The sequence below is a fragment of the Styela clava genome, chromosome 11 (genome assembly GCF_964204865.1).
Source record: "Styela clava chromosome 11, kaStyClav1.hap1.2, whole genome shotgun sequence".
Taxonomy (NCBI): domain Eukaryota; kingdom Metazoa; phylum Chordata; class Ascidiacea; order Stolidobranchia; family Styelidae; genus Styela; species Styela clava.
Genome location: NC_135260.1, coordinates 2,612,089 through 2,637,673, shown reverse-complemented (window position 1 = coordinate 2,637,673; position 25,585 = coordinate 2,612,089). Strand labels below are relative to the sequence as shown.

The window sequence follows — 25,585 nt, the reverse complement described above, 5'->3', positions numbered from 1 at the left end:
TCCTGAAAAGGCAGAACCGTAGTCAGGAATTCTCAAGTGGGAGGGGGCGTCTGGAATTTCTGATCGTCAAGTCAAACTGTAACGCATCTTCCTTCACACTGAACTGCATTTTTTCTTTATCTTATTTGTACAATGTGTATTTTCGGCATGTGTAAAAATAAACTACTGATACTGATTCGTGGGTTTTCAGAAAAGTGCTTTTTTCACATTTCAAACCGCACTGAATTCAGAATTCTGGTAGTTTTTTAGGTTCGGATTCGGGTTTATTATGTTGATCAAATGTTTTGAACCGATTTTTGAACAGCTGCGAGATTTTTGTATATATATATATTTTTTTTATAAATGGTTATCTCCAAACAAGGCTTTAGTCAGGCAGGCTTAAATATTTAGAGTCAAGGTCTAAAATACGACACCATCTTGCGTCACAAATCTTCGGTGTTATCGGGGTAAATAATATCATTAATTAAGCATAATTACGGAGATATGGGATCTTTTATGTTATCTAGAGATTGCGTCGATATATTAGTTAGAATAGATTACATGGGCGGCGATTAATTCGGCGCGGTTACTCCCAAATTGCCCCGGGGGGTAAAAAAAAACGCATTCTGAAAAAATGTGATTTATGAATGATTTACTTGCGCCAGCGGCGTATTTATACAGTAAATTATATGTTGTGGTATAGGTATGTTAATTAATGGGCACCTGAATGGACTAAAGTGTCTATTTAATGTAATGCATTTTTTATTGCCGTACAGAAGGTAATTTAAAGTGTTGTGTAGAAGACCGTAAATTTAAAGTCATGGGTCATGTGAGTCGAAGTTGAGTTGGGTAGCACTGGCGATTAGTGTTGAGTACTTCAATATCAGGGGTAGGCGAGATATAGGGATCAGGGGCCGAAAATTTTGCCCACCTAGACCGGTGGTCCATGTAAGTTTAATATAGAATATTTTTTAAACAATATTTACAGTGTTACAAAAGCAAAAGTGGCAAACGATAAGCCTTGTGCCAGAAGTAAATTTAATCGCAATCTCAACAAATTCCTTAAGTTATTGTTTGCTGGATCATCAAAATTTGGTTTTAGTTGGTTGTGGTAGCATCAGGCGGGTCAGACTGAAATACCCAACTGGCCGAAATTGGCTCGCGGCCCTAGTTTGCCCATGTCAGTACTATATGAAATCAGTAACCGTAGGAATTTCTGTGGTAGCACATAACTTTACTAATAAATCGATTTGTCTTCTTTACATCTGAGAGCGTGCTACATATTTCTGTATATACACCTGATTAATGACATAAGTTGCGCCTGTTGCAGTATCCTACTTTCCCGAGGATCTAACAAATTTGACAGGTTATAATAGAAAAAGGGAAATGAGAGATTTAAAAGTTCCATAGGCAATGCATGTCGCGTCCGAGTTATTTAATTTAGATAAGTCACCTCGAGTATTTAAATGGCGAGTCGACCCACCCCGCCACTGTTATTTTCCACATACTATAGGTTGGGCAAAATTCATCCATTTTTTTTAACAATATTTTTCATTTTCCAACAGAATTGTTTAATTTTAAATATTAGTCTAAAATTTTCCTCTGAAGATCATGGAGAATTTGTTCAGGATAGCCGGTAAGTGAAACTAAATGAATCGAGAAATTAATTTTTTTTTACAAATTGTGGTTTTAACAAATATTTTAAATATGCTATGTTATTTAGAGGTCTTGCTGCAACACAATTTTATTTCTGTGACGTTTTGTTTGATAATGGTCTGATATCTGCATGCATGCTTTTCTTGTCATAGTCAGTTTCTTGTCAGACAAAACGTTACAGAAAAGTGTGTTAGTGTGCAGCAAAACTCTTGAATAACAATATATTAAAATGTTATGAAATGAATAATATAATGAAATAATTTTAAGGGTTTGCCGAATCTCTCGTGATTTGGCGCATAGGGTGTCCATGAAGTCTTTCATTTTTTTTAAAATATATTGTTTTGACCCTCACAGATGTATTAAATGAAGTAGAAATACTTGAATAATTACTGATTAAAAAAACAACAAACCTGGTTATAATATATTGTGAACTGACTTCATAGTAGAATTAAAATTGTAAAGGGATTTTATGGACACCCTGTAGGTATTCGGCTGCTTGCAAAGAATGATACAATGTAAATATTAAACTCAAACCGATCAACAAATATTTCAAATTTCCCATTTTCAGTCAAATAGCACAGGATGTACTTCTAGTTTTTATCGATTGCTTTTAATTGATTTCTAGTTAAGTCGAAAACCCAATTACTAACTGAAAATGTAAATGCGTTTTAAAAATCATTAGCAATCGTTAAACTAAGAACTTCATTTTTCTGATATTTTTGTATATATAAATTACAACTAATTGTCTTCACATATAAGTTGGACCTGGTCTTCAGCTGACTTGCAGCCCTCAACTAGTACTCTTTCCACGTTTAGTTGACGGTTTGGGGCGTTCTTTTGAAACCCGTCTCAGCAGTGCTTCTGTGTCACAATCAAAATACTCCTATGCGACCGCGTACCTCACTTTGAGAACCAATGCTATAAATCAGGGGTGTGCAACCTTCAATATAGAAGCGCCAGATACAAGTAACCGGGTGAAACCGCGGGCCGCACCTTTTTAACATAGGCTTACTAGTATTTGCAGGCACTAAAATTTCGACTATTGATCTTATGGCATGTGTTGTTCGATTAGCACTAGCTGTTAGGGTATTGTAACGTCATATGCATAAATTGGACTCAGGTATTAACTTTGCAACGCGAGATTGGGATTACTCGCACAATTGTTGAGCACAGTTCACTAAGGCAGGGCTACTCAACTATTTTTATCGAAGGTCTGCAAACAAAACTTCAAAATTATTTGGGTCCGGTCTTTCCAGAAATGATATTTCGGCATCCTTAAACGAGCACTTCCTCGACCGACTAATGATTAGTAGCAAATTAAAATTGTTTATTAGGGTGTTATAGTTCTTTTCGTATATATTCAAAACTATGAAAGTCATTTTATAATAGTAAATTAAAAAAGTGGGGCTACTGATCCAAAATAAATAATTAGGTGCGGTCTAAGTCCAATACTCGAAAGGTCCGGATTCGGACCGCGGTCCGCCCTGCACTAAGGGATTCAATTAGAAACTTTCAAATAAAACCTAAACACAGTGCGACATACAACTCAGTTTTTAAGGTTTGCCTTTGACCCCCAACCGGAAGCGGAATTAACATTTTCATTTATTTTACAGTTCTCCTGTCCTTGAGTTGTACCATCCTTTCCGTAGATATTGAAATAATCAACAAAGAGGAACCTGTAAGTTGGTATGAGGCCAACTCTTCAACGCTTACTGTATGTAGGTGGCAACATGTTGATAGTAAGTATCGCGTTATTATAATAAGCATGAGTAAAATTTTATTTGACCTTTAAACCAGGAAATTTGACGACTGTGTACTTTGTTTCCGGTCTCGTGTTTAAAGCGAGAAACTACCTATGATGAAATCGCAGGTTTGGATCTTGGGTTCGGTTCGAATCCTATGCCACCACTTCACCCAGATTATAATAAAATGGGTAAACAAACAGGGGGTAGCCAGTAATTAACCCTCATATCTCCCCTTTCTTTCTAATTTATTTTCCACCCCTATTCCCCCCTCATTATCACTCTTTCTACCCCTATTGCTTTGCTTTCAGTGGAAAACACAACAATCACAAGAGAACTGGTCAGATGGAAAGGAATTATGATGGAAAGCAAAGATGACCCATCGAATACTTTTGTATACTCGGGTTCACCAATTCCGGAAGAAAGACTGTCCGTGATCACAGACTTCGAAAGTAAGTTGTACGAGTCCGGTTCCGTCAGTGCAGTCCGAGGTTTCCGTAAATTTATATTCAAACCCAAGAGTCTATAATATTATATTTCTACGGAGGAGGCCTTATAAATAGAGTTTGAAATCCGTAATCTGCTGTCTATATGGTAGTTCAATAGCATGGGGTTGGAGGCAAATGAAGAGGACCTCCAGAGGTATGTGCATCAAGATGCCGCACAACCTGAAATAGTATGTGTAGCAGATTAGGGTTCAGGTTGTGCGCCATCTTGGTGCGCATATTTCGGGAGCGCCAATGACGATTTGAAAACTTATATTCATACCATACGTATTCATTCCACGCGGTCTACATTGCAGCCCAATAGTTCTTCACGGAGTAAGCCATTTAAATAACGATTGGGACCATATATCCATTCCTATCCTGCGGTACTTATGTCATCCCAATATTTCCTTATAGATGAGGTCATTTAAATGGTTATTGGAAACAGATATCCATTCCTAATTCTAACCTACTGTTTATATGGTAGACCAAGAACTATCTATAGGAACGGCCATAAAAGGTGATTGGGGCACCATTCCTAAACAGATCTCTCTACATGGCTGCCCGATGGTCCTCTACGAGCGAGGCCATTCAAATCATCCCTAACCTATAATAATTTATACAAAATATTTCAGCAATGACATCCGAGTTACGAATACTTAACGTTAAAATTACCGATCCAACAACCTTCTCTTGCGAAGTTGAAGTCAATCAAGTCGTCGACGACACAGATTATCATGTTGCATATTACGGTAAGTAATCAACAAGGGGATATATGTTGTTCATTGACCAGGTTAATTGTGTTGGATGATTTTGCTACTATTTTAGAGTGCATGTAATAGGTCTTTTCAAAAATGTTTGCAGAATGCTCAGCAGTTTATTGCTGTGAGTCATCTGCTGAAGTACAGAATGAGACGTTTTGTTCTGGGTCTTGAAACTTGACTAATTGTAACTTTTGGATATAAATCTGAAATACCTTTGCAATTTGCCTATTTGTGTTTTGTTGATAGAACATCAGTTTCATTATTATTATTTATAAGAGCACCAAAATCTTAAGTGCCTCGTGCCTTTTAAAAATGAAATGATCCGGCCCTGATAAAGTGGCTTGAGTCATGCTGAATATATCACTCAGACTGATCATCAGCTTACAGCCAGATTATACTTTACTTAAGGCTCGGGTTACAAAACCCTGCTAACTTTTTCATCTTTCAAGATTCCGTTCTTTCTAATTTGAAATAAAAACTATGAACTTTCATACTATCGAACCTTATCGAGCCTGTTAAATAGTAAACAATAATATACCAAATAGAGTCCATGCATCTGAAATAAATAACTGGCTAACTACTCACATACGCAACATGGACTGGTATCCGGTCGAGAGGCTGTGGTATGTCATATAATTAATCCGTATTATCGACTTCCCTTTTTCCAGGATAAATATTAAAATCCTACCCTAAATCATGAATAATAATAAACGTTCTTGTTGTATTTTCCAGCGATCCCAGAAGTTACCGTCGAGGACGGTAACATGAACACAACAGTCATGCCTGCTGCCCCACCAACCTCCGAGGAAACACCAACAGAAGCAGGTAATGTTTATTTAACCTATTAGTTCTCAATTTTTCTTAATCCATGGCTCCTTGGGTGCTGGGTCAAGCGCACTCACTCAGAAATAAGGCAGAATCATCTTTGAACGAAGTTGCGAGCGTATGCACACCGATTAAATGACTTTATATTCATATGAGTTGGAAATATACGCATATAAGTTGGCTGTATATGTGAATGAGTTGGCTGCATACGCATATGAGTTGACTGTATATGCATATGAGTTGACTGTATATGCATATGAGTTGGCTGTATATGCATATCAGTAGCCTGTATATGCGAATGAGTTGAACGCATACGCATATGAGTTGGCTGTATATGCATATGAAATGGCTGTTTATGCATATCAGTAGGCTGGATATGCATATGAGTTAGCTGTATATGCATATCAGTAGGCTGTATATGCGAATGAGTTGGCTGTATACGCATATGAGTTGACTGTATATGCATATGAGTTGACTGTATATGCATATGAGTTGACTGTATATGCATATCAGTAGACTGTATATGCGAATGAGTTGGCTGTATATGCATATGAGTTGGCTGTATATGCATATCAGTAGCCTGTATATGCGAATGAGTTGAACGCATACGCATATGAGTTGGCTGTATATGCATATGAAATGGCTGTTTATGCATATCAGTAGGCTGGATATGCATATGAGTTAGCTGTATATGCATATCAGTAGGCTGTATATGCGAATGAGTTGGATGCATACGCATATGAGTTGGCTGTATATGCATATGAGTTGGATGTATATGCAAATGAGTTGTATGTATACGCATATGAGTTGAATTTATATACACAATAATTGGCTGTATATGCATACGAGTTGGATGTATAAGCGAATTGGTTGTATAGGCAACCATATTACCAACCCAATCGATATAAGATACTCACTACGTAATTTAGTACTATGACGTCACACATTTCATATTGTGACGTTTTCTCCTTTTTTTGTAAATTATCTCTTTAATATTTCTGGCGAAATCATAACTTATTTTTTCGTTTGAAAAAAATCAATTTTCACATATTTTTCACGTCTAAACCTGGAATTCTAATCCTTAGCAGAGACAGACAACTACGAGTATTCCGATACTTACGGAAGTGAATATGGAAACTCAGATTCGACCGATACCAATTCGGACGGGAGTGAATCCTTACCCTCCGATTACATGGCACAAGAAGCAGCTTCTAACAGTACCACCGTCTCATCAGCTCCCAACATCACAGTGTTCTGCTCAGTCGTTAATTCTTTCCCGGAACCAGTTGTGGAATTTATCGTCGGAAGTAAGTATATTGCGTTTGTTGTTGTTTTAGGTCACCGGTTCTCAACCAATGGGCCATGGCCCACTTCTTGGCCACAGAAATATTTTCAGGCGGGCCGCAAACCTATTAAAATTGCGGTACTCCTGAATTATGCGCACCAATATGTCGCACAACCTGAACCCTAACCTTGTACACAAACTGAGTTCAGGTTGTGCGCCATCTTGGTGCGCATACTTCTAGAGGTCAAAAATTGCTATGGTCGTTGCCAAATTTAGTTTCATTTGTGTCACTATGAGTGAATTTTTACTGTAGTAGCAATGAATAATGATGATAATGCTTTTCATTCTATCATTAAAGTTCATTTTTGCAAAAAGGGTCTTTCGTTTTCGTTGTAGTTTTTTCCTTGCATGGGAAAGTCAGTGGACCGCAGAATTTTTATGCAACGAAATTAGGCCACAAAATTAAAAGGGTTGAAAACCACTGTTATAAGTAAAGATAGGATTTTTATAATTGGCCCTGTGGAGAGGAAAGCCGGTAAGGCGGCAATCATTCGAATGATCACTGATTCAGGGCCTCCGTGATCGTTCAAGGCTTATTTGTTCCAAATCTTTTTCTTTTTACTTAAAGTTTCGATCTTTTGTTTCTGAACAAATTCACACTGAAAGCTAATGCAATATTTATCTTATTTAGAAGGCACAGCTGATAGTGAAACCTTTGCGCCAACAACAAACAATATCGTCCAGGACTCAACTACCAAGTATTTCAGCGGACAAGCAAAGCTGGTCATCAAGCCTGATAAAAAATACGACGGAAAGAAAGTCTCTTGCAGGTTGGTAGGATTCCACTACAGTTGCACCCACGTACATTTGCACCCGTAATTTGAACCCACGACAATTGCACCTGCATACTATTGCAACTATGAAAAAAATTTTGTTTACGGATATTTGACCCATACTAACCCTAACCCATGGATTTTAGCACCCGCATATCCATTGAACCCGCGGATATATCAGTTCAAATGTACGTTGGTGCAAATGTGCATTCACCGGTTGGAAGACCAAGAAATACACAAATTTACAATCGTATATTTCTATAACAAGGCTTCTCGAACTTTTGGTGTTATGGAGCCTGTGATAGGCTGACTATTATTTACGAAACCCCAATTTTATATATTGGGCTTTGTTCCTGCATTTCGACGCTACCGTTGTCAAATCTTATTACTTATTGATCTTAAGATCGGTAAGTATGTTGATGGGTATTTGTCTATTTGTGTGTTTGTCTGTTAGACACTTTCGTATGTTACGCGATATCTCACGAAAGCGAAGTTGAATCTCCTCCAAATTTTGCATGTGCATTCATCATATCTCGGACTCGGACCCATTGATTTTGGATGAATTTTGTCGTATAATTAGCAAGTTATTAAATAATTAGTGATAGGACACACGGTGTCGCTGTGGAGTAAGAGGATGAATTGAAACCGCAGTTTCTGTTTTGGGGGATCCCCTAACTTTCGATCGATAAGTCTTCGGTCTCTGACCGATATTCTCGTTATTGTCATTATTGCTTTATTGTACAGTTACAGAATTGTACTGGCTCCGTATGGTGTTCTATCAATATGACATTTATGTTCTTGCGGGACTAAGATTTTCTCTGGCCCCGGAAATGGGCCACAGGAGAATAAAGGTTGAGAAACAATGATTCGAATCTCATACGAAGTTTTGGAGATTTTTTTAAATTTCCTGAATATTTTTTGTTACTTTTTTGATTCTCTTACCTTATCTATTACCTATCTTATCAAACTAACTATCTTTTTACTTAGAGTCACCTTACCAACCCAGGACGAAGCTACAGTACAATGGTCACCAGAAGAATCCTCGCCCATAACAGTCTACCGTGAGTATTACTATCAGTAGTTGGATACGAAGTTGGCCTATGGGTCGTTTAGAAAATTGATTTCCAACCCTTTTACCCAAATTCTTCCACTATTCGCCTATTTTGGAACTCTTTATTACTCCTTCACTATGAAAAAAAGCAATTCACTTATTCAATATCCTATGGATTCTTAGTAAAGTAGCAATTGCTGTACACAAGCCACACTCCCGCTTTTGTACAGTTCAAGTGGCTTATAAGGTACATCGGTAGTATGCGTACCAGGTTGGAATTAGTTAATTAGCAATAATTTTATTCCGATTTTTCTTATTTCTATTACGAGTTCGGGGACTGCCTGTGTTAGCCAAGTGAATAAACCATAAGTTTTAGTCCCTTTACACAACTTCATGAAAAGTAGACAAAATTAGTTACTTCCATATTAGTACACATACTTCTGAAGCGTCGTTTATAATGTGCACATAATATGCATAAAACCACTTTATTTGTCAAATCTGCGCACCTTTATGAGTGACAACTCACCAAACTGGATGAGTGACAGACTCTATGTCCTTAGTAGTTCACGTGAGTGAAGGAGCCATTACAATGAAAAGTCACGTACAATAACGTCGTTTGAATATGAAATATTTGAGATTCAATTCAATTCGAAAAGAATATTCGATTGGATTCTGAAATCATCGGAAATTGAAAAACGCTCAGCACTACTGTGAAATAAGTAAAATATACGACAATCAAAATTAATGAAGAAGGCAATTTGCAAACTTTCATGAGAACATCCTAAACAGAGCTCCCTTCACGAAAATTTTACACCAAGCAAATGTTTGCTTTAGCGAGCATGAATATTTAATGCTGAGCAGAGTCCTAAATGATTTACAAACCCAAATAACTTCTACTCGTTTTCTTGCTTTTCCAATGGTTCCAACATAATGTTGAAAGTGCGCGAGGAAGAGATTTTACTGCGCAAATGGTCTGGTGGTATTGCGCAATAAAGCACCTTAGAGGGAGCCATTATCCTAAACCTTATTTTCCAGATATGAACTCGAAGGCCGAATTGCAAGTTGACAAACAAAACCCAAGTGAAGGCGAGACTGTCACACTCAGATGCATTGCAGATGGAAACCCACAACCAGAGGTAGGATATTGAAATCATTTTTTTTTTTCAAATATAAATTTGGTCCAGTCAAAGCTTCGTGCAACTAATGTTGGAAGCGGGGGCGTAGCAAGACCCCCCCCCCCACCCCCGCAAAAATATTTTGTGGAAATGACCCTAAAAACTCTCGGACATAAGCTAAAACAACGCTTTTTTTATTTCGTCAAAAAGCATAACATGTCGCTATTAAAAGTATTGGTATATTAAATATTGGTAACCTAAATTTGCCGTTTATCTTGGTCACTTTAATTTTTTCATACGTGCTTCCTCTTCTGCTCTTTTTCTGCGTTTCTGTGCGCCACTGAGAAAAACGATTCGAGCAGAACTAACATCAACGTTATAAGTTGTGCATTACTTGTTTTGCACTGCAGCTTTTGGTTTTGCGGCTCAAATTTCTAAATTCTAATCGCTTGGGCCCCTTTGGGCTGTGGGCCCTCCCGCGACCGCGGGGGTTGCGGGGGTGGATGCTACGCCACTGGTTGGAAAGAATACTAGTCAGTTATGTTACCATTTTTTTAAATTATTATTAGGGGAGGGAGTGTTTCCAAATTTAGGGGTTGGTACTTATTTTGTTAATAGTCATAAAACTATTTGTAACTTATAAAAATGTGTGATGTATTTAACTGATAATTTAAACCGTCATACGAGTCTTTTTCTGAATATCCAAATTCCATTTTTATTTACGTTAAGAATTAAAGTATGGCATCACACCTGAAAATTAAGCGCAGTGTTTGCAATTTTAGGAGGGGTGACCAATCCCTATAATGGGGGGTGTAGAGAATTCACTGATACCAATATAAGAATTGTTATTGCACTAACACACTATATATGTGTTTCCGTTCACTTCTAAAGAACCAATGGTCAGATTCCAGTACTTAAGAATGGAGAAGTTGATAGAAAGCTATTAATTATACTTTTTTGAACTTAGGGACCGATATATCCCCTTCGAATTTTACTGGCCTTTATTTTCGTATAAAATGCGGTACAAATTTATTAATACCTCATAAGGCATTGGCATACAGTCCATACTATAGATTTCCGAATCGTTGAAAATTATCAAAAACGCGCAAAAGCCGTAAAAAATATCACTTAAACACAAATTGAAGTGAAAAAATGATAATTATAAAATTGCTTCCTCATACCTATATATTTCAGTATTTTTCTCTCGTTTTAGCTCTCATTGAAGCCAGCATCAGGCTCAGAAGTCAGCCCTGGCGAATTTGTCCTCGACTCCATCTCCAGAGACGATTCAGGGGAATACAAATGCGTTGCCACATCTCCAAACCCAACAGACCCAACCCAAACATTGGAAAATGAAAGCGAAAGTGTTTACATCAACGTTCAATGTAAGTACAAACTGTTTATTTTAAATTGAAGGCAAAAATTACAGTGCGACTCGGAGTCGAAAAATGAAATCCGGATCCGGAATAATGTCAATTGAAGGTACAAGCCAGGCGTGAAAATACAGTACGACTCTGAGTTAATTACACAAATCCGGATCCAGCGGATGTCTACTCGAAGTACAAGCTTGCTGTCTAATTACAGTCAGATCGGAGTCGGATGTCAGTATCCGGTGTGATGTCCGACGAAGGTATAAGTCCAAATTCAAAGCGGAGTAATCGCAGTTGCGCAAATTACAGTTCGACGAAAACTTAGACTCTCACTATTTCAGATAATTATTTCTCTAAAATTCAAAAATTCGCCCTCTTGTTAATTACCGATTAAAATCGGGTATTGATAGGTATTTGTCTGTTTGTTTGTCTGTCTGTCTGTTAGATGCACGCGATATCTCACAAAAGCGAAATTGAATCTGTTCGAGATTTTGCATGTGCATTCATCATATGTTGGACCAGAAGCCTATTGATTTTGGATGAATTATGTCGTATGATTAGAGAGTTTTTGATTAATTAGTGATGTGACACAAGGTGTCACTATGAAGTAAGAGCGCTGTTTTGGGGATCTCCTAACTTTCGATCGATAAGTCTTCGGTCTCTGACCGATATTCTCGTCATTCATCGTTGGGTCATTTCAAGTTTTTGATATATTGTGACTCCAGTCATGCACCGCTGATATATCAACCTAGAGGCGTAGCCGAAAGAAGGGGGTTTGAGTGCATAAAAACCCCTTCAAGATACGAAAATCGCTATGAATTTTTGAGAGTCTTAGGAATCTATAATCCTTTCAAGCAACAAAAATTGCTGCGTATGATATAGAAAAGGAGGTCCGACCGTCCCTCCCCTGGATAAGCCCCTTTTAATCAACCCTATATATTTTTTTCCAGACCTCGATGTTCCAAACTTAAATCAAGCCGGACCACTCACCCTGGCCAAAGGAGCCGCATTGTCTCTTTCGTGCCAAGCAGCCGGAAACCCATCGCCCTCGTTCATATGGAAAAAGAACGGTAAGTTTTGAAACAATTATCACACTTTTGATGACGTCATGTACATCATGACGTCATTATCGTTTGAAAAACCTTTCTGATTATTTTACAATGTAAATCAAGTATAATTTGTTACGTAGTTTCTCCATTATTGTACTTACATATCATGACGTCATGCACACGGTGAGTCATAATTGTTTGCGGGTACTTCCAAAACATAAATCAAGTATAATTTGTTACGTAGTTTCTGCCAGCTTAGAGGTATTTTTTATGTCAAATAAAAGTGCGGCGTAACACTAACTGCCCTTTTCTATTACAGGTAAAAAGGTTGGAGACGGATCATCATTTACTATTGTCTCTGTTGGATATAATGACGCTGCAACCTACGCTTGCGTGGCTTCGACTGGCGTTACAGAGCCGACAGAGGCCACCGTTCAAGTTAATGTCGAAGGGGCATGCACAGCTGTTCTCACAGCTCCAGTGGTAATTTCCTTTTTATCCGACATTTGTTCACGATTTTACTCCCTACCATTGGTTAAAACGACTTAATTTATCTCTTATTTCAGATTTCTTCCTCGACCGTACCTGGAAAACATCTCGTCAGACTTGCATGCACCGTTACAGGTCACCCTCGTTGCTCAGGTGAAATATAATTCAGTTATTAACATCAGCAGCAAGGCTGTTGTCATTCATGCGTGTAATTCTGGCAAAGTCGAATGGTATGAGGTCAAGGTCACATGCACTCACTTTAACGACATAAGCTGAGGCTGTAATCATTCATGTGTGAAATTCAAGCAAAGTCTAATGCCTTACAATCAACGTCACATGCACTCACTTTGAAGACATAAGCTAAGCCTGTAATCATTTATGCGTGAGATTCTGGCAAGATCAAATAAAACAAGTCCAAGGTCACATGTGTACTCAATCCCAAGAATAGAGTTAAATCTAGGTGATTTGGGCAGAATTTTCTCATTCCAATTCAAGCAGAAGGATGCTGATAGATCGCGTAACCGAAGGTTTGTCATGCCCTCTTTCACCAACGAGTGCATGCATTCGAAAAAACAACTCACAAATATATTGCTAATTCGTGGAAAGAGATTATACTATTCTTATTTATCTTCATTATGCTATCTCGTTTAGGTATCTGAATGGCAGTAGAATAGTAGACCAGGTGAAAGGACTTACAGCTTAATACACAATATTCCAGCCGCCTTCCCATCCTCACTATGAAATTGTCAAATTTGACAATTTATTTTTTATTTTTTCAGTCGATATTAGACCAGAGGACAAGCTCACAGCAACGGGAACCAAAACCAGAGTGAATGACACTTATGCCACCCTTCAATACGATGCTCTACCCACTCTCTCTGAATCAACACAGTTCTTCTGCCACGCTTCTAATAACGTCGGGGCTCAGAATGTCAGTTTTACCATTGATGATAGCACTTCAGCGTGCTGCCAAGCACCGAAGACGGGAGGCCTCGGAACTGGAGCGATTGTCGGAATCATCATTCTGGTCCTTGTGGTTATTGTGGGAATTCCAGTTGCTTGTTACTTAGTCCGTAAGTATCTTATATATAACTACAATAATAGGTATGGATTAATAGCTATAGAGTTTTTACATAGGGTTGGGTATTTCGAATCGGTATGAGCGGCTTTATTATCAGAAACTCTCGGGTAGCAGAAAAGTTCGACACGCTCCTGTCGCCATCTTATTCATTGTGTAACAAATACGGCAGGACAATACAAATCAATAGTTTTTTTTGCAAGAATTTCAATTCCTTGATAAGTAAGTTAGTGATCGCTCATCTCACTTTTTATGTACAATATTGCATATAAGCATAGAATTCAACTGAACAATTTTTTTTAATTTTTTTCAGGAAAAAGAAACGCACAACCAAAGAAGAAAACGTGAGTATCTAAAATTTTTTATTTTTCTCACGACCGGGAGGAAGATACAACTGACATTTTTCTAAATTTCCTATTTGAATATCTCTTCTATCGCCATAATCAAGTATTTTGCATACGTTTGAAAGAGAACAGTCTGTCAGACCAACTGCATAATTGGGCGCTCTCGAAGTATGTGCACCAAGATGGCGCACAACCTGAACCTGATACATATACTATGGTCAGGCTGTGCGCCATCTTGGTGCACATACTTCGAAAGCTCCCATATTTGACATCTTGACTAGGAGGATTGTTAATAAATCTAACCCCTTGCCCCCATCTTACCCAGGTGTTAAATATTTAAAAAATCGTTAATAATTTTTTCCATTCACAGACCCAGTGACGCCGAGAACGCAGACAAAGAAGAGAAAGAAGGATTAAACAAAGACGCTTCATCTGAGGTGTGTAAATTTACGCATGGTTAATCAACCATATAATTACGTCATATATACCTGAAACACCGTTGCCACATATATCTAAGGTCAAAATCAAACTATTCAGATTTCAGTTACAACACAAGAATATATTTTCAGTCACAAAATTTTGATTTGAAACCGTGTTGAATGGAGGGGGTGTCCCGTCATTTACTCGAGTCACCATTTATCAAAAAATCGAGTCACCAATACCATTTATCAAAGAATCGATTCATCTATAAAATTGACTCAAACTTATCATCAACTAAACGTCAATGAGACTTGACTCGACTTTTGGAGGACCAATGTCTCGACTTGACTCGGGGTTTAGGACTTTTACCCAACAATGGTTCAAACCCCATGCCAACCCCACCTAGGCTTCAGCTGAACCAAAAAGTTTTAAACCACAGTAGCACCTTGTGTATATACGTATATATCCACAGGGTGCGCTAGATTGAACCGAAAAGATTCCGTCAAGTAGATACTTGTGCATCAGTTGCCATTCACTGTATGCCCCGCATGTACACAAGTAGGGCGTTTCACTATCTAAGTCCACGTATATACCATTTACTATTAAATCGTTATTTATTCTCATACCCGACCTGGCAACTAGCAGAGTTCGTTGTACGACTAATCAATCTTTTTGGCGTTCCTCGCCCCGGAATAAATATGAAAATCCTACCCTAAATAGTCTCATACCCAATCTAGACTTGCAGCTCAACAAGAGTCTGTGGTTTATTATATGATTAAGCTGTCTCATCGGCTTTCCTTTCCTCCCATTACTTAGACTGATTACTTGTTATATCCCACCTCAAATTCGTTTCATTTTTGATTATTCACTTCGCAACAGCGGTGCTGTGGCTTGTTTTAGTTAGATTCGAACGTTAATATAACCTAAATAATCAATCAGAATCTTTTAACCTTTCCGGGGTTATTTCATCATTTTCTTCAAATTACGTCACATTATGACGTCATTATTATTCACTTAGGATTCGGCGAGTACGGGGTCTCTCCCCCCACCACCCGCAGACATGAACGACCATCGGCTCGACAGCGCCCATGAACTGACGACGTTCTCAACAAATAAGTAGGAGACCGCTAAAGGGCGCTGTGGTGCCACACAGGGTGGCGGTGAAGATCAATATTCAAGAAATTTGAATTTTCCCGCGCTTTTTATTGCGCTCTCTACCGCCACCCTAACACACGCCCTTGTCTCGGGTGCCCAAAACATAATTATTGCAGCATGATTCTGCCAATTATAAGACTGAAAAATAATCCGAATATATTAATTGCGAAATGACCAAATAACACTAATTTACAATCACTTTTCAATACTATAATTTCCATTTTTTATTTGAAATATTGAAATAAAATTTGAAATTTTAATTCTCTCCCATTCCAAATTTATTTTGTTTTTAATTATCAATCAATTTGGGATCATAAAATTGATACGCGTGGGAATTTTAAATTTATTCCGCGGTGGCCAGTCTTACAATTTGCAGAATTTGACACTTTTTCTGTCACTGTTAATTAACCTTGCTTTGTTTTTATTTTCTGCTTGCTGGTGATTCTTCTTCGTGCATGAAAATGACTAACTTCTACCACAACACAGAGAGCAGAAGAGCCCTGAGAAATCTTCCTAATTAGAATACAATCAACCGCAAGAGGTCAGTAGGGCTCTTCTCTTGCATGTTTTTAAAATTATAAATTCCCCGCTTGAATTGACGTTTTTTTGCTCAAGTATACTGCTCTATACAACATGCTTTGCCTAATCACTTGCCTAAAATATGTATCTGTTTTAGCCCAGATCACAATACCACACTATACCGACATGAGCGTACTACGACGCGTGGGCCAAATCCTGCCACTGAGTAATCCAATCGGGTCCGCCTGATGCTGCCACAACCTAACTAAAACCAAATTTTGATGTTTTAACTAAGAAATAGCTTAATGAATTTGTTGAAATTGCGATTAAATTTAGTTTTAGCACGTTGCTAATTGTTTTCCCCTTTCGCTTTTGTAAATATTGTTCATACTATGTAAGTTATTACGTCAGACTTGGCCCGCCAGACTAAGTGGGCAATATTTTTGGCGCTGCTCTAAAAACCAAAAACCACCCTTGTATTACCAAATCAGTTCGTTCCTTCCAGTAATAATAGCCCTATTTAATCTTAAAATATAATCTGATTATGACGTCTCAACGAATTTCCCTGAACCTGGTTAAATATTAAAATCCTCACCTTCAAAGAAGCTTCTAAAATGTTCAAATAGCATTTACCCAAATCAAAAATGTGCGAAATCCGGACAATTTCATTTCAAGCGTGTGAAATATCAATATATAGCTATTTGGATAAATGCAGGAAGTCCGATACAAAAAAAAACGACTGGGACGAACAAAATTATCTCAATATATATTACCAAAATTTGGTAACGAAATATTCAACTTTTGCAAATTTTATATGTAAATTCAGTACTCAAAATAGTGCGAATTAATAGTTATGCATTCCTCTCTCATGTCTCAGCAGTAAATGATTCAGGCAATTGAAATTTGGAAACTTTTTTTTTACTCCGTTGTCACGCTAAGCACACTTTATTTCCAAACTTGGTATTTCGCACCATTTCAGTTAAAATTTTCACATTAATCAGGAGGAACTGCACATTAATCACAAGAAATGCATGATGCATGGTTTTCTTTGGTTTATATTGTCGTACTAAATACTATACTTGTATGGTTACTCATTTATATGTATTACTGAAGAAAGTGAGAATGCCAAGTGAGGTGTACGATAGCAAGTTATAAATTGATGCAGATGCTTGACTCGAATTGCCTCACCCTTTCCAAATACTCGAAGTAAACAGACTAGAGTTATTTAAACAAAATGACTCGAACTCGATTAGACTGCCCGAGAAAGGAAAACAGTGACTCGACTCAATTCGGAACTCTAACATAACAATTTGCTGAAATTCGAATTGAATCAAGACTTGGATAACTTGTGATTCAACTTGACCCGGAACTTGTGCCTCGACTTGACCCGGAACTCTTGTTTTAGAGAATTGCACCTAACATAGAATCCATATAGCTTGATCAAGTATAGCTGTGCCAAATGTGTCGTTCTGTAACCTGTCTCATGTTTAAATATCATTTAAGTCCCGAATTCCCCTTTTGTGTGTTTATCTTGTGTAATATTTTTTGTACCACGGTGTCGTCCAAAACAAATAATCTTTTCTCACATGGTAAAATACTAGACAAATATTAAATGATAAATCTCATAGACTAAAACATTTATTATTTTACAGGTCTGATTAAATCTTCACAACAAAGAGGAAGAAATTTTTACGAACTAGGAAATAACATTATTATGTGACAATCGGGATTTTTTTGATTCATTTTAACCTTTGACACAAGTTTGAAAGTTTTTTTATGCAGATTATCGTAATTCGATTTAACATTTTAATTAAAAAAATGCCTTATTTCGATAACGACGATTTGTTGAATGTTCAACTTGGGTGATTTTATTTTATTTTTTATTATTTCAACGCATTATTACGTAACAATCACTGCTAAAATGCAAATTCCCGCTCTTTTTTTAAGTTTGTGCTGGCCGAGAATGTTGACAAGGGCCAAAATATATTGGTACAGTCCGTTTGTGCGAATACCGTTTGCGCGAAAATGGACTTAAAGATGGGAAAAAATGATTCCATGATATGATTTGGATTCGTATACAGTATATGAATAAAATATGAAATGGTGACCTCAGCAAATTTTTCAATATATGGGTCAATGTGAGTATATGCAGTGGTAAGAAAATAAAACCTCGTTAAAGCTTCTCCATATCGGCTTGTTTATAGCGAATATATTAAAATACTTCATTAGACAAACTAATAGTTCACGCAAACGGTTTTCGCGCAACTGGCACAATCCTAAGATATATTGCATTAAACGTCATGTCTATTGATACTTAGTCTACAAGAAACGTTTATAATGTCTGAGCCAATCAAATACATCAGGCCTAGTACACTTTTTCTGTATATTGGTATTGTTTTTTATTTCAAAAACGCATATCTGGCCCACTTATTGAATCACAATGCCACCCACATCTAAAAACGTACCAATGGACAATTTTTATGCCTTTTTTTTCATTTTGTTGGAATTTTTTTTTGAATCCCGTACCGTTTTCATAATTGGCTCAAATTTTCCAAGTTCCAGATGGAAAACAGCCAACTGATACTATTTTAGTATCCGCTACATGTAATATTCAAAATATAATCTCATAAGTGACTTTCCTTCGGAGGTCTGGATTTTTGAATCTCAGAAATAGTCACAATGGATGAAATATACCAATCAAATTCATGCATCTGAAACAAATAATCGTTTTAACTGATTCAATACTCGCATGGACTGGTAACATGACCAGGAGCCATGGTTCCCCATACGATGAAGTCATCTTCTCGGCTTTTACATCCCACGGGATAAATTTTAAAATCTCACCCTATCTTTGATATAAAAACTTTTCGACAATTTGATATGATTTGACATATTTGTTTTCCCAGACATCAATTTTTTTTATCTGTAACACTTAAATAGGTCCAAAATGTAAAATAACCAGAGGAACTCAGTTGCATTTATCGCTTATCATATTTAGCTACATATGTAATCAAGGCTTGAATGAAACTTTATTTTTTGATTCAAACTTGAAGAATTTCGCCCGACTTCCAACTATGTTTATAATACTTTTACCCACAATTTCTGTAAATTTTCTGTGTTTTTGTCAAAAATGCCAATTATTGTTTATTAAAAAGTCGTATTTTGTGTGTAATCAATTTAAAACGTCATTTATGACGTCATATCTAGAATCTGTAAGATAATTTCACGTAATCAAATCATTACGTCATATTCGGTATCGTAATTTTGCGTTTTGATCAACTTTTTGTTACGTCATTCACGTCATTACGTCATGACTGACATTGCCGAAGCTGGTCTTCCACGCAAAGTCAATTATTTTTTGGAATCTTGTGCTGGTTTTAGTTTAGAGTAGAAATATTAGCTAGTTATTATGGATTGCCTATTATTATTGTATATTTGTTTACTTTACCAATCACGTAATATTTTTCATGATAAAATAAACTGGTACGATTTTCAAGACGCAGAAAACAAAAATCCCAACTCAAACATTTGAAACCCGGAAAAACATTTTTGCATTTTTATGCATAACGTTATATGTGTTATCATAAAGGCTAACTTACGGTTTATCGGTTCAGCAATTTTTCACCGTTAATGGTTGTGCGTTTTATTGGCCGATGTATGTTCCCAAAACTGGCGCAAATGTGTAAATTACCAAAAACTCTTTTTTTTTAATAAATAGTTGCCCAATAAAGAAACCTAAATTTGCTTCGATATGTAAAATATGTGGACCGCCGCGCGGTCTGCTTATTCTACATATCGGACCAAATTACATATCCAAACAAAAAATTATTTTTCAACAAAATATGTACAACGCTATGATCTCACGTTAAATTTGATTCATCATTCCTTTTTATCAATTCATGAATTCGGAGATTTATCAATATTCTTAGCGGGACAAAATATGAACATTATTACACCAATGTATTTGCGATCATTTAAAGCTCTTTTCTGTGCTGTTTATGCATTTCAACCGATGCATGTCACCGATATATTTGCGGTCATTCAAAGCTTTTTCCTGCGTTGTTTATGCATTTCAACCGATGCATGTCACCGATGTATTTGAGGTCATTCAAAGCTCTTTCCTGTGCTGTTTATGCATTTCAACCGATGCATGTCACCGATGTATTTGAGGTCATTCAAAGCTCTTTCCTGTGCTGTTTATGCATTTCAACCGATGCATGTCACCGATGTATTTGAGGTCATTCAAAGCTTTTTCCTGTGTTGTTTATGCATTTCAACTGTTTCAACTTCATTCCTAACACATTCACAAATCAAATCGTTAAAATTGATCGTACACTAACAATATTTTTTGCTGACTTTTCTGCACATTTTGAAACGTAAAACAAGTGTTTGTCCTGACCTTACATTATTTTGAACTGAAATCAATTTTCGACATAGAATCACTATTTTACAGAAATAAAAGTTATTTCAAATATCCTAAATACCAACTCTGGCTTTTATTTTTATTGCTTTGTGAAATAGATTTCACGTTTTTGTACATAGTAGTAGAAAAGTGTACTTTTTCAGTGTACAATTTAAAGTGTACAATTTTCGGGTCTCGCAAGTAAACGCCGTAACTTTTTAAATGAGGCCAAACAGGAGTGCGATGTGAAAATACAACCCAAATTTTTATTTACTTTAAATAAAATCCTCCTTGCGCGAACATAATACCCCAAACGGCATGTGACATACCTGCTTGGTTAAAAATTGAGTAGGTTCCGATTTGAAGTAAATGCGTGTTTCAAGAATTCCTTTATGCATCATACAGACTTTTTTTAATCAAATCAAAGTTTCACATAGCATTTTTATTGGATGAATTTTAGCATTTACGGCGTTTACTTCACTAGACTCCAATTTTCAATCTAATATGGAGATCATCCCAGGCAACGTTCATCGCTTACAAGGATCCCAAAACTGATCACATTTTTGCTGTTTTCACATGACTATTATGCTTGAATACATTCGTAACTTCAGCTGCATTTTCGAACAGTCATTGTACAATGTTCAATACAGTGGTTCTCAAACTTTTTAAGCCGGGCACCCCATCTTATAATTTGTCAAGTCTCGCGTCAAAAATAACTAGCTAACAATAAGCTACAAATAACAGATATTAAGGCGAAAGTATGTTTTATTCGAAAAACACGTTGAAAATACGTGGATGGAACGTAAATATCCAAAATAAAGAAATGTAAATATCTAAAATAAGGTGGGCAATCTAACAAATATATTTATTTTTAATTAGATTCACGCCCCTCTAAAAAATTGTCTACACCCAAAAAATGTGGGTCGCGCGCCACCGTTTGAGAACCACTGGTTTAATAGAATAATTCAATTAGCTTTTGCTAGCTGTGTACCTATATGTACAAACTTCTCAAAATACCTGGCAACAGCATTTGTAACTTTGCCTTAAATTTCAAGACGAATCCACCAAAATTTCAGTTTACTTTTTGAAATTTGATATTGATGACGTCATCGATTCAATAGATATGATGTCATGAATTGGATAGACGAATAATTGTAATAACTTTGATAAAAAGATGACGTCACGTACAATTAAAATTGCGTCAAATTCAAATATGATGACGTCATAAGTTTATTCAAGATGGCGTCATAATTTATCGATAAGATATCCAATACCATAACTCCAGATTCATGTCAGCAAAAATGAATTGTAAGATATCAAGTACAACGCTTTGTATTTTTAGTTAGTGATTATACGCATTTTCCTTTTTATTTTGTTTTTGCTTTTAACCGTACGAACTCGTAAAACAGAAATTCATCATTAAAATGGGGGAACACTGAAAAAATCCGCGTGGAATTATATGATGATAAATTTCTGTTGAAATTAAATTTGCCTTGTTTCACACATGTTTTTAAATTTGTGGAAAGAAATGACGTAAAGGTGACGTCATAATTTGCCGACGACGTCATATTAACCAAAAGATGGGACGGAGAGCCATTTCCATTGTGATCAGAGGGCGTAGATTGATTTGATTCCGTGTATTTCATAAATCGCACAAATAAAATCTTTTTGGTAAAATTTGAGTGATTTGTTCTTTACTATATACACGCCGGATCATGCCTTTTAGGTTCTAAGCACTTAAGGCTTTGGTGCCTTTATATATAATAATATTAACGGAACCGGTGTTATCTGAAGTTGAATACGGCAAGTAAGTTTCGGTATCCATTACTACAGTATGGTAGCCAGATGAGATCACGAATAGAATGTGTATAGGTATAGGTTGAATTGAAACGATATCTCACAAGTTAACCTTCGATACGAGCTTGGACTTGGTTAAGACACTGCCATAAAGTACACGGAGACATTTTGAGCATCTATGAATGTAATATAACATATGCCTCTAAAAAACTTTGTAAAAGTTATTCTTAGTAAAAACAAATAGTTGTTCAAAAAATTTTCTGTTTTTCCAGCGATAACCCTGTAGTTGAAGGCCAAGTAAAAATTAAATATACTTCAGAAAAAATGTAAGGAAAATTCATATCAACCGGGACAATATTGAGGTCTAGATCTTCTAACCAACCAGAATTATTTGATTAAACACCGATGCACCGTTTAAAATTCGTCTATGAAATTGTTCATAGACGTTTGTTCCTCATTTCTCTTAGTTCCCTAAGCACGTTCTTATTTTGCCCAGTGCTTAATTCAGACCTGACTATAGTTTAGCTATGAGAAGAACGCCAATTTTTTTCTGGCAACCCTTGCGTTAACAGCTGCGTGTAGCAGGGCTACTTAACTGACATTTCGAGTATTCGCTTCGGACCCACACCTAACTCTTTATTTTGGATCATTGGCCCCACTTCGGAAATGTAATAGTTTCCGTTTATTAAATGACTTCATAGTTTAGAAAGTTATTTTATAATTTGCTGATATTCCATATATGGAACTCCGTAATAAAAAATGCGAATAGCGCTATCTTGATTAGCGAATAATCACCACCCGCCAAGGAAATGCGTGTTAAAGAATGTCGGAACCCCAGTAATTTTGAAGTTTTGCGCGCGGATCTTTGGTAAAAATAGTAGCCCTGGCGTAGGTATAGGGCAGGGATGGCGAACCGAAATTGATGGCGAACAAATTGACCCACCGCGTTTTCTCGGTGACCCAAAAAGTTGCAAATTAATGCCAACGACATAGCGCATGATTGCCCCCAGGTATATTCATGTCGAGGATAAATAAATCCCAACCGGTGTAAGAAAAACAATGTAATTTGCCGACGTTTCGAAATTCTAATCAGAAAAACGTAATCAAGGAGTGATATGAAAAGAACATTATGGGGTATTTTCACGCAGTGATAATTTTTTTTACTTTCTTTGCTCTATATCGATAGTGCACTCATGCGCTGATGAAGTTTTTCCGAATATAAATTTGAAACGTCGGCAACTTACATCGTTCTTCCTACACCGGTTGTGCTTTCTTTATCTTCAACATATCAACATCCCGGTAATAAAAATTCCTAAAAAAGCGGTCTTCGGTCTAACAATATGTCAACTACTGAAGTATATTGGCTAGGACTTGCGGAAAATATGCAGATAATGTTGCAAAATCAATGACCACCGTGCTCGTTTCCGCAATAAAAATATAACTTCTGACTCATTCTTTAAAAAAAAGTTAGCTATCCGAAGAATAGATGATATTGTCGTTGCAGGTCTCTAGCGCCGGCTCCCGGATTACTAAATTTAATTTTGGAATTGAACACAAACTATGTTTTAGACCAGAGTCTATAATTACTCTAATGGCGACAAAAGACAGAAAAAGTTGATGCTAAGTGCAAAGTGTTTAATGGCGCAGAAAATATTCAAATGGAATTTTTATGAGATGCAATGAGGAAATAAATCTATATTCTATTCAAAAGATGTATCACTGCTTGATTTCTATTATAAAAAGTATCGTCTTCATCGTAAACTCTATCCAGATTTGACAATCCATACAAAAAAAATTCACATGCGAACAATTTTTTCCGAAAATGAACATTAGAAAGAACAAGCAGAGAACTCGGATTAGTGATTCCCATTCATGATTTTGTTTTTCTTGGCTTCATCCAGTGTTCCATGCAGAAAAGCGTGATGCAACAAAAAGTGTCACATCAAAAGTTATTTGTGAAATTTTTTCTTTAAGTAAGTTGACCAAATTGCGTTCACAAGTCGACCCAGTCTTTGCGCACTGCTCAAATTTTATCTTCTGAACTGTGTGGAAAAAATGTAATTAATCGGCCATTCGTTCGGCCCAGCCCAGAGCCCTATTTTCAAACTCCCCGGAGTCGGGGTTTAGAATCAAATGTTTGAATTCGTCGTGGGACCTTCAACGATGATTAACAGAATCCTGACTTTTTCGCGGCTAGAGCCAAAAGTTTCTTTCAAGTCAGAGTTTGAGCTTATGTAATCGCTACCCACTCCACAAAAATTTCAATTTTGAAGTCATTTAACTTCCAACTTTAGAAAGTATTTAAATCACACATCAAGAAACGTGAACTATAATTCTGAACTTAAATTATACTATATTGAAAAATTTGGAAATACAATTTGAGCAAAGATAAAAAAAAATGCTTTTACACGATAAAGAACTCCTTTTCATATATACACTTATAAATCGTGTTTCCGCGAAAGAGCTTATTTTGGGGGGATGTCTTTAGTTTTCATTTATCAAAAACAAAATTAGAAAAAAGAGAATTGCGAGATTTCTTGCTATCGCAATATCGATCAGGTCTTATTTTAATTAGAGGGCTTAAATTAAAATTATTCAGGCTAGGTCCTATTTTTAGGCTAAATCTTATCTACGGGGAAACAGGGAATTTTGTGCAGTGAAATGGCAATTTTTAACAAGGAAACGTGACCCTAAGACTCAGCAACCTGAGGTCATAACATTTATTCAGCTCAATCGACGAGAGCAAGCAACATAAAAAACACATCATCCAGCCCTTTTTAAGGGTAACGATATTGTTGTGAAGAATTCAAGAGACTTGCAGGTCACTATACTCACTAACATTGGATTTTATATCATTCGATTGACGGAGCCTCCCGCGCATGGGAGTATTGGTTAGCGCCGGGGTCGGCAACCTTTTGTCGCTCGCGGGCCAAAATTAAGGGTTGCAAGTCATTGGCAGGCCGCACACATTTTTTGAAAGTTGAAAACCGATATTAATAAATTAAATGAATAAATAACAGTAAATTCTGTCGTCTATTGTAAAAAAAGCTGTTTTGTTACTATAATTCAGTGAAGCGTCGCGGGACGGATTATATTACTCCACAGTCCGGATCCGGCCCATGGGCTGTATGTTGCCGACCACTGGGTTAACGGGTTAGATCCCAACGCCCTTGAAATGCGAAGCAAAATTTTTTTTATCATAAATAGCAACAATTTTTCGTAACTTA

The 25,585-nt window shown here is 36.7% G+C and overlaps 1 protein-coding gene across 6 annotated transcripts; it reads left to right on the top strand.

Moving 5' to 3' along the window:
* Window positions 1-1,483: 1,483 nt before the first annotated feature.
* On the top strand, window positions 1,484-22,243 carry LOC120347793 (uncharacterized). 6 transcript variants are annotated; one of them, XM_039417887.2, is made up of 19 exons: window positions 1,484-1,615; window positions 3,249-3,374; window positions 3,692-3,829; window positions 4,498-4,614; window positions 5,359-5,451; window positions 6,537-6,758; window positions 7,428-7,566; window positions 8,557-8,630; window positions 9,656-9,756; window positions 10,949-11,120; window positions 12,056-12,175; window positions 12,474-12,637; window positions 12,721-12,796; window positions 13,423-13,716; window positions 14,035-14,065; window positions 14,436-14,502; window positions 15,504-15,601; window positions 16,127-16,181; window positions 17,812-22,243. In XM_039417887.2, exons 1-18 carry the CDS (start codon window positions 1,591-1,593, stop codon window positions 16,155-16,157), a joined length of 2,088 nt encoding a protein of 695 aa, XP_039273821.2. In that variant the 5' UTR covers window positions 1,484-1,590; the 3' UTR covers window positions 16,158-16,181; window positions 17,812-22,243. The 6 variants fall into 6 exon arrangements, with proteins under 6 accessions (XP_039273821.2, XP_039273822.2, XP_039273820.2 ...); XM_039417888.2 differs by having other exon boundaries at window positions 3,689-3,829; window positions 6,540-6,758; XM_039417886.2 differs by having other exon boundaries at window positions 3,689-3,829.
* Window positions 22,244-25,585: the final 3,342 nt, after the last annotated feature.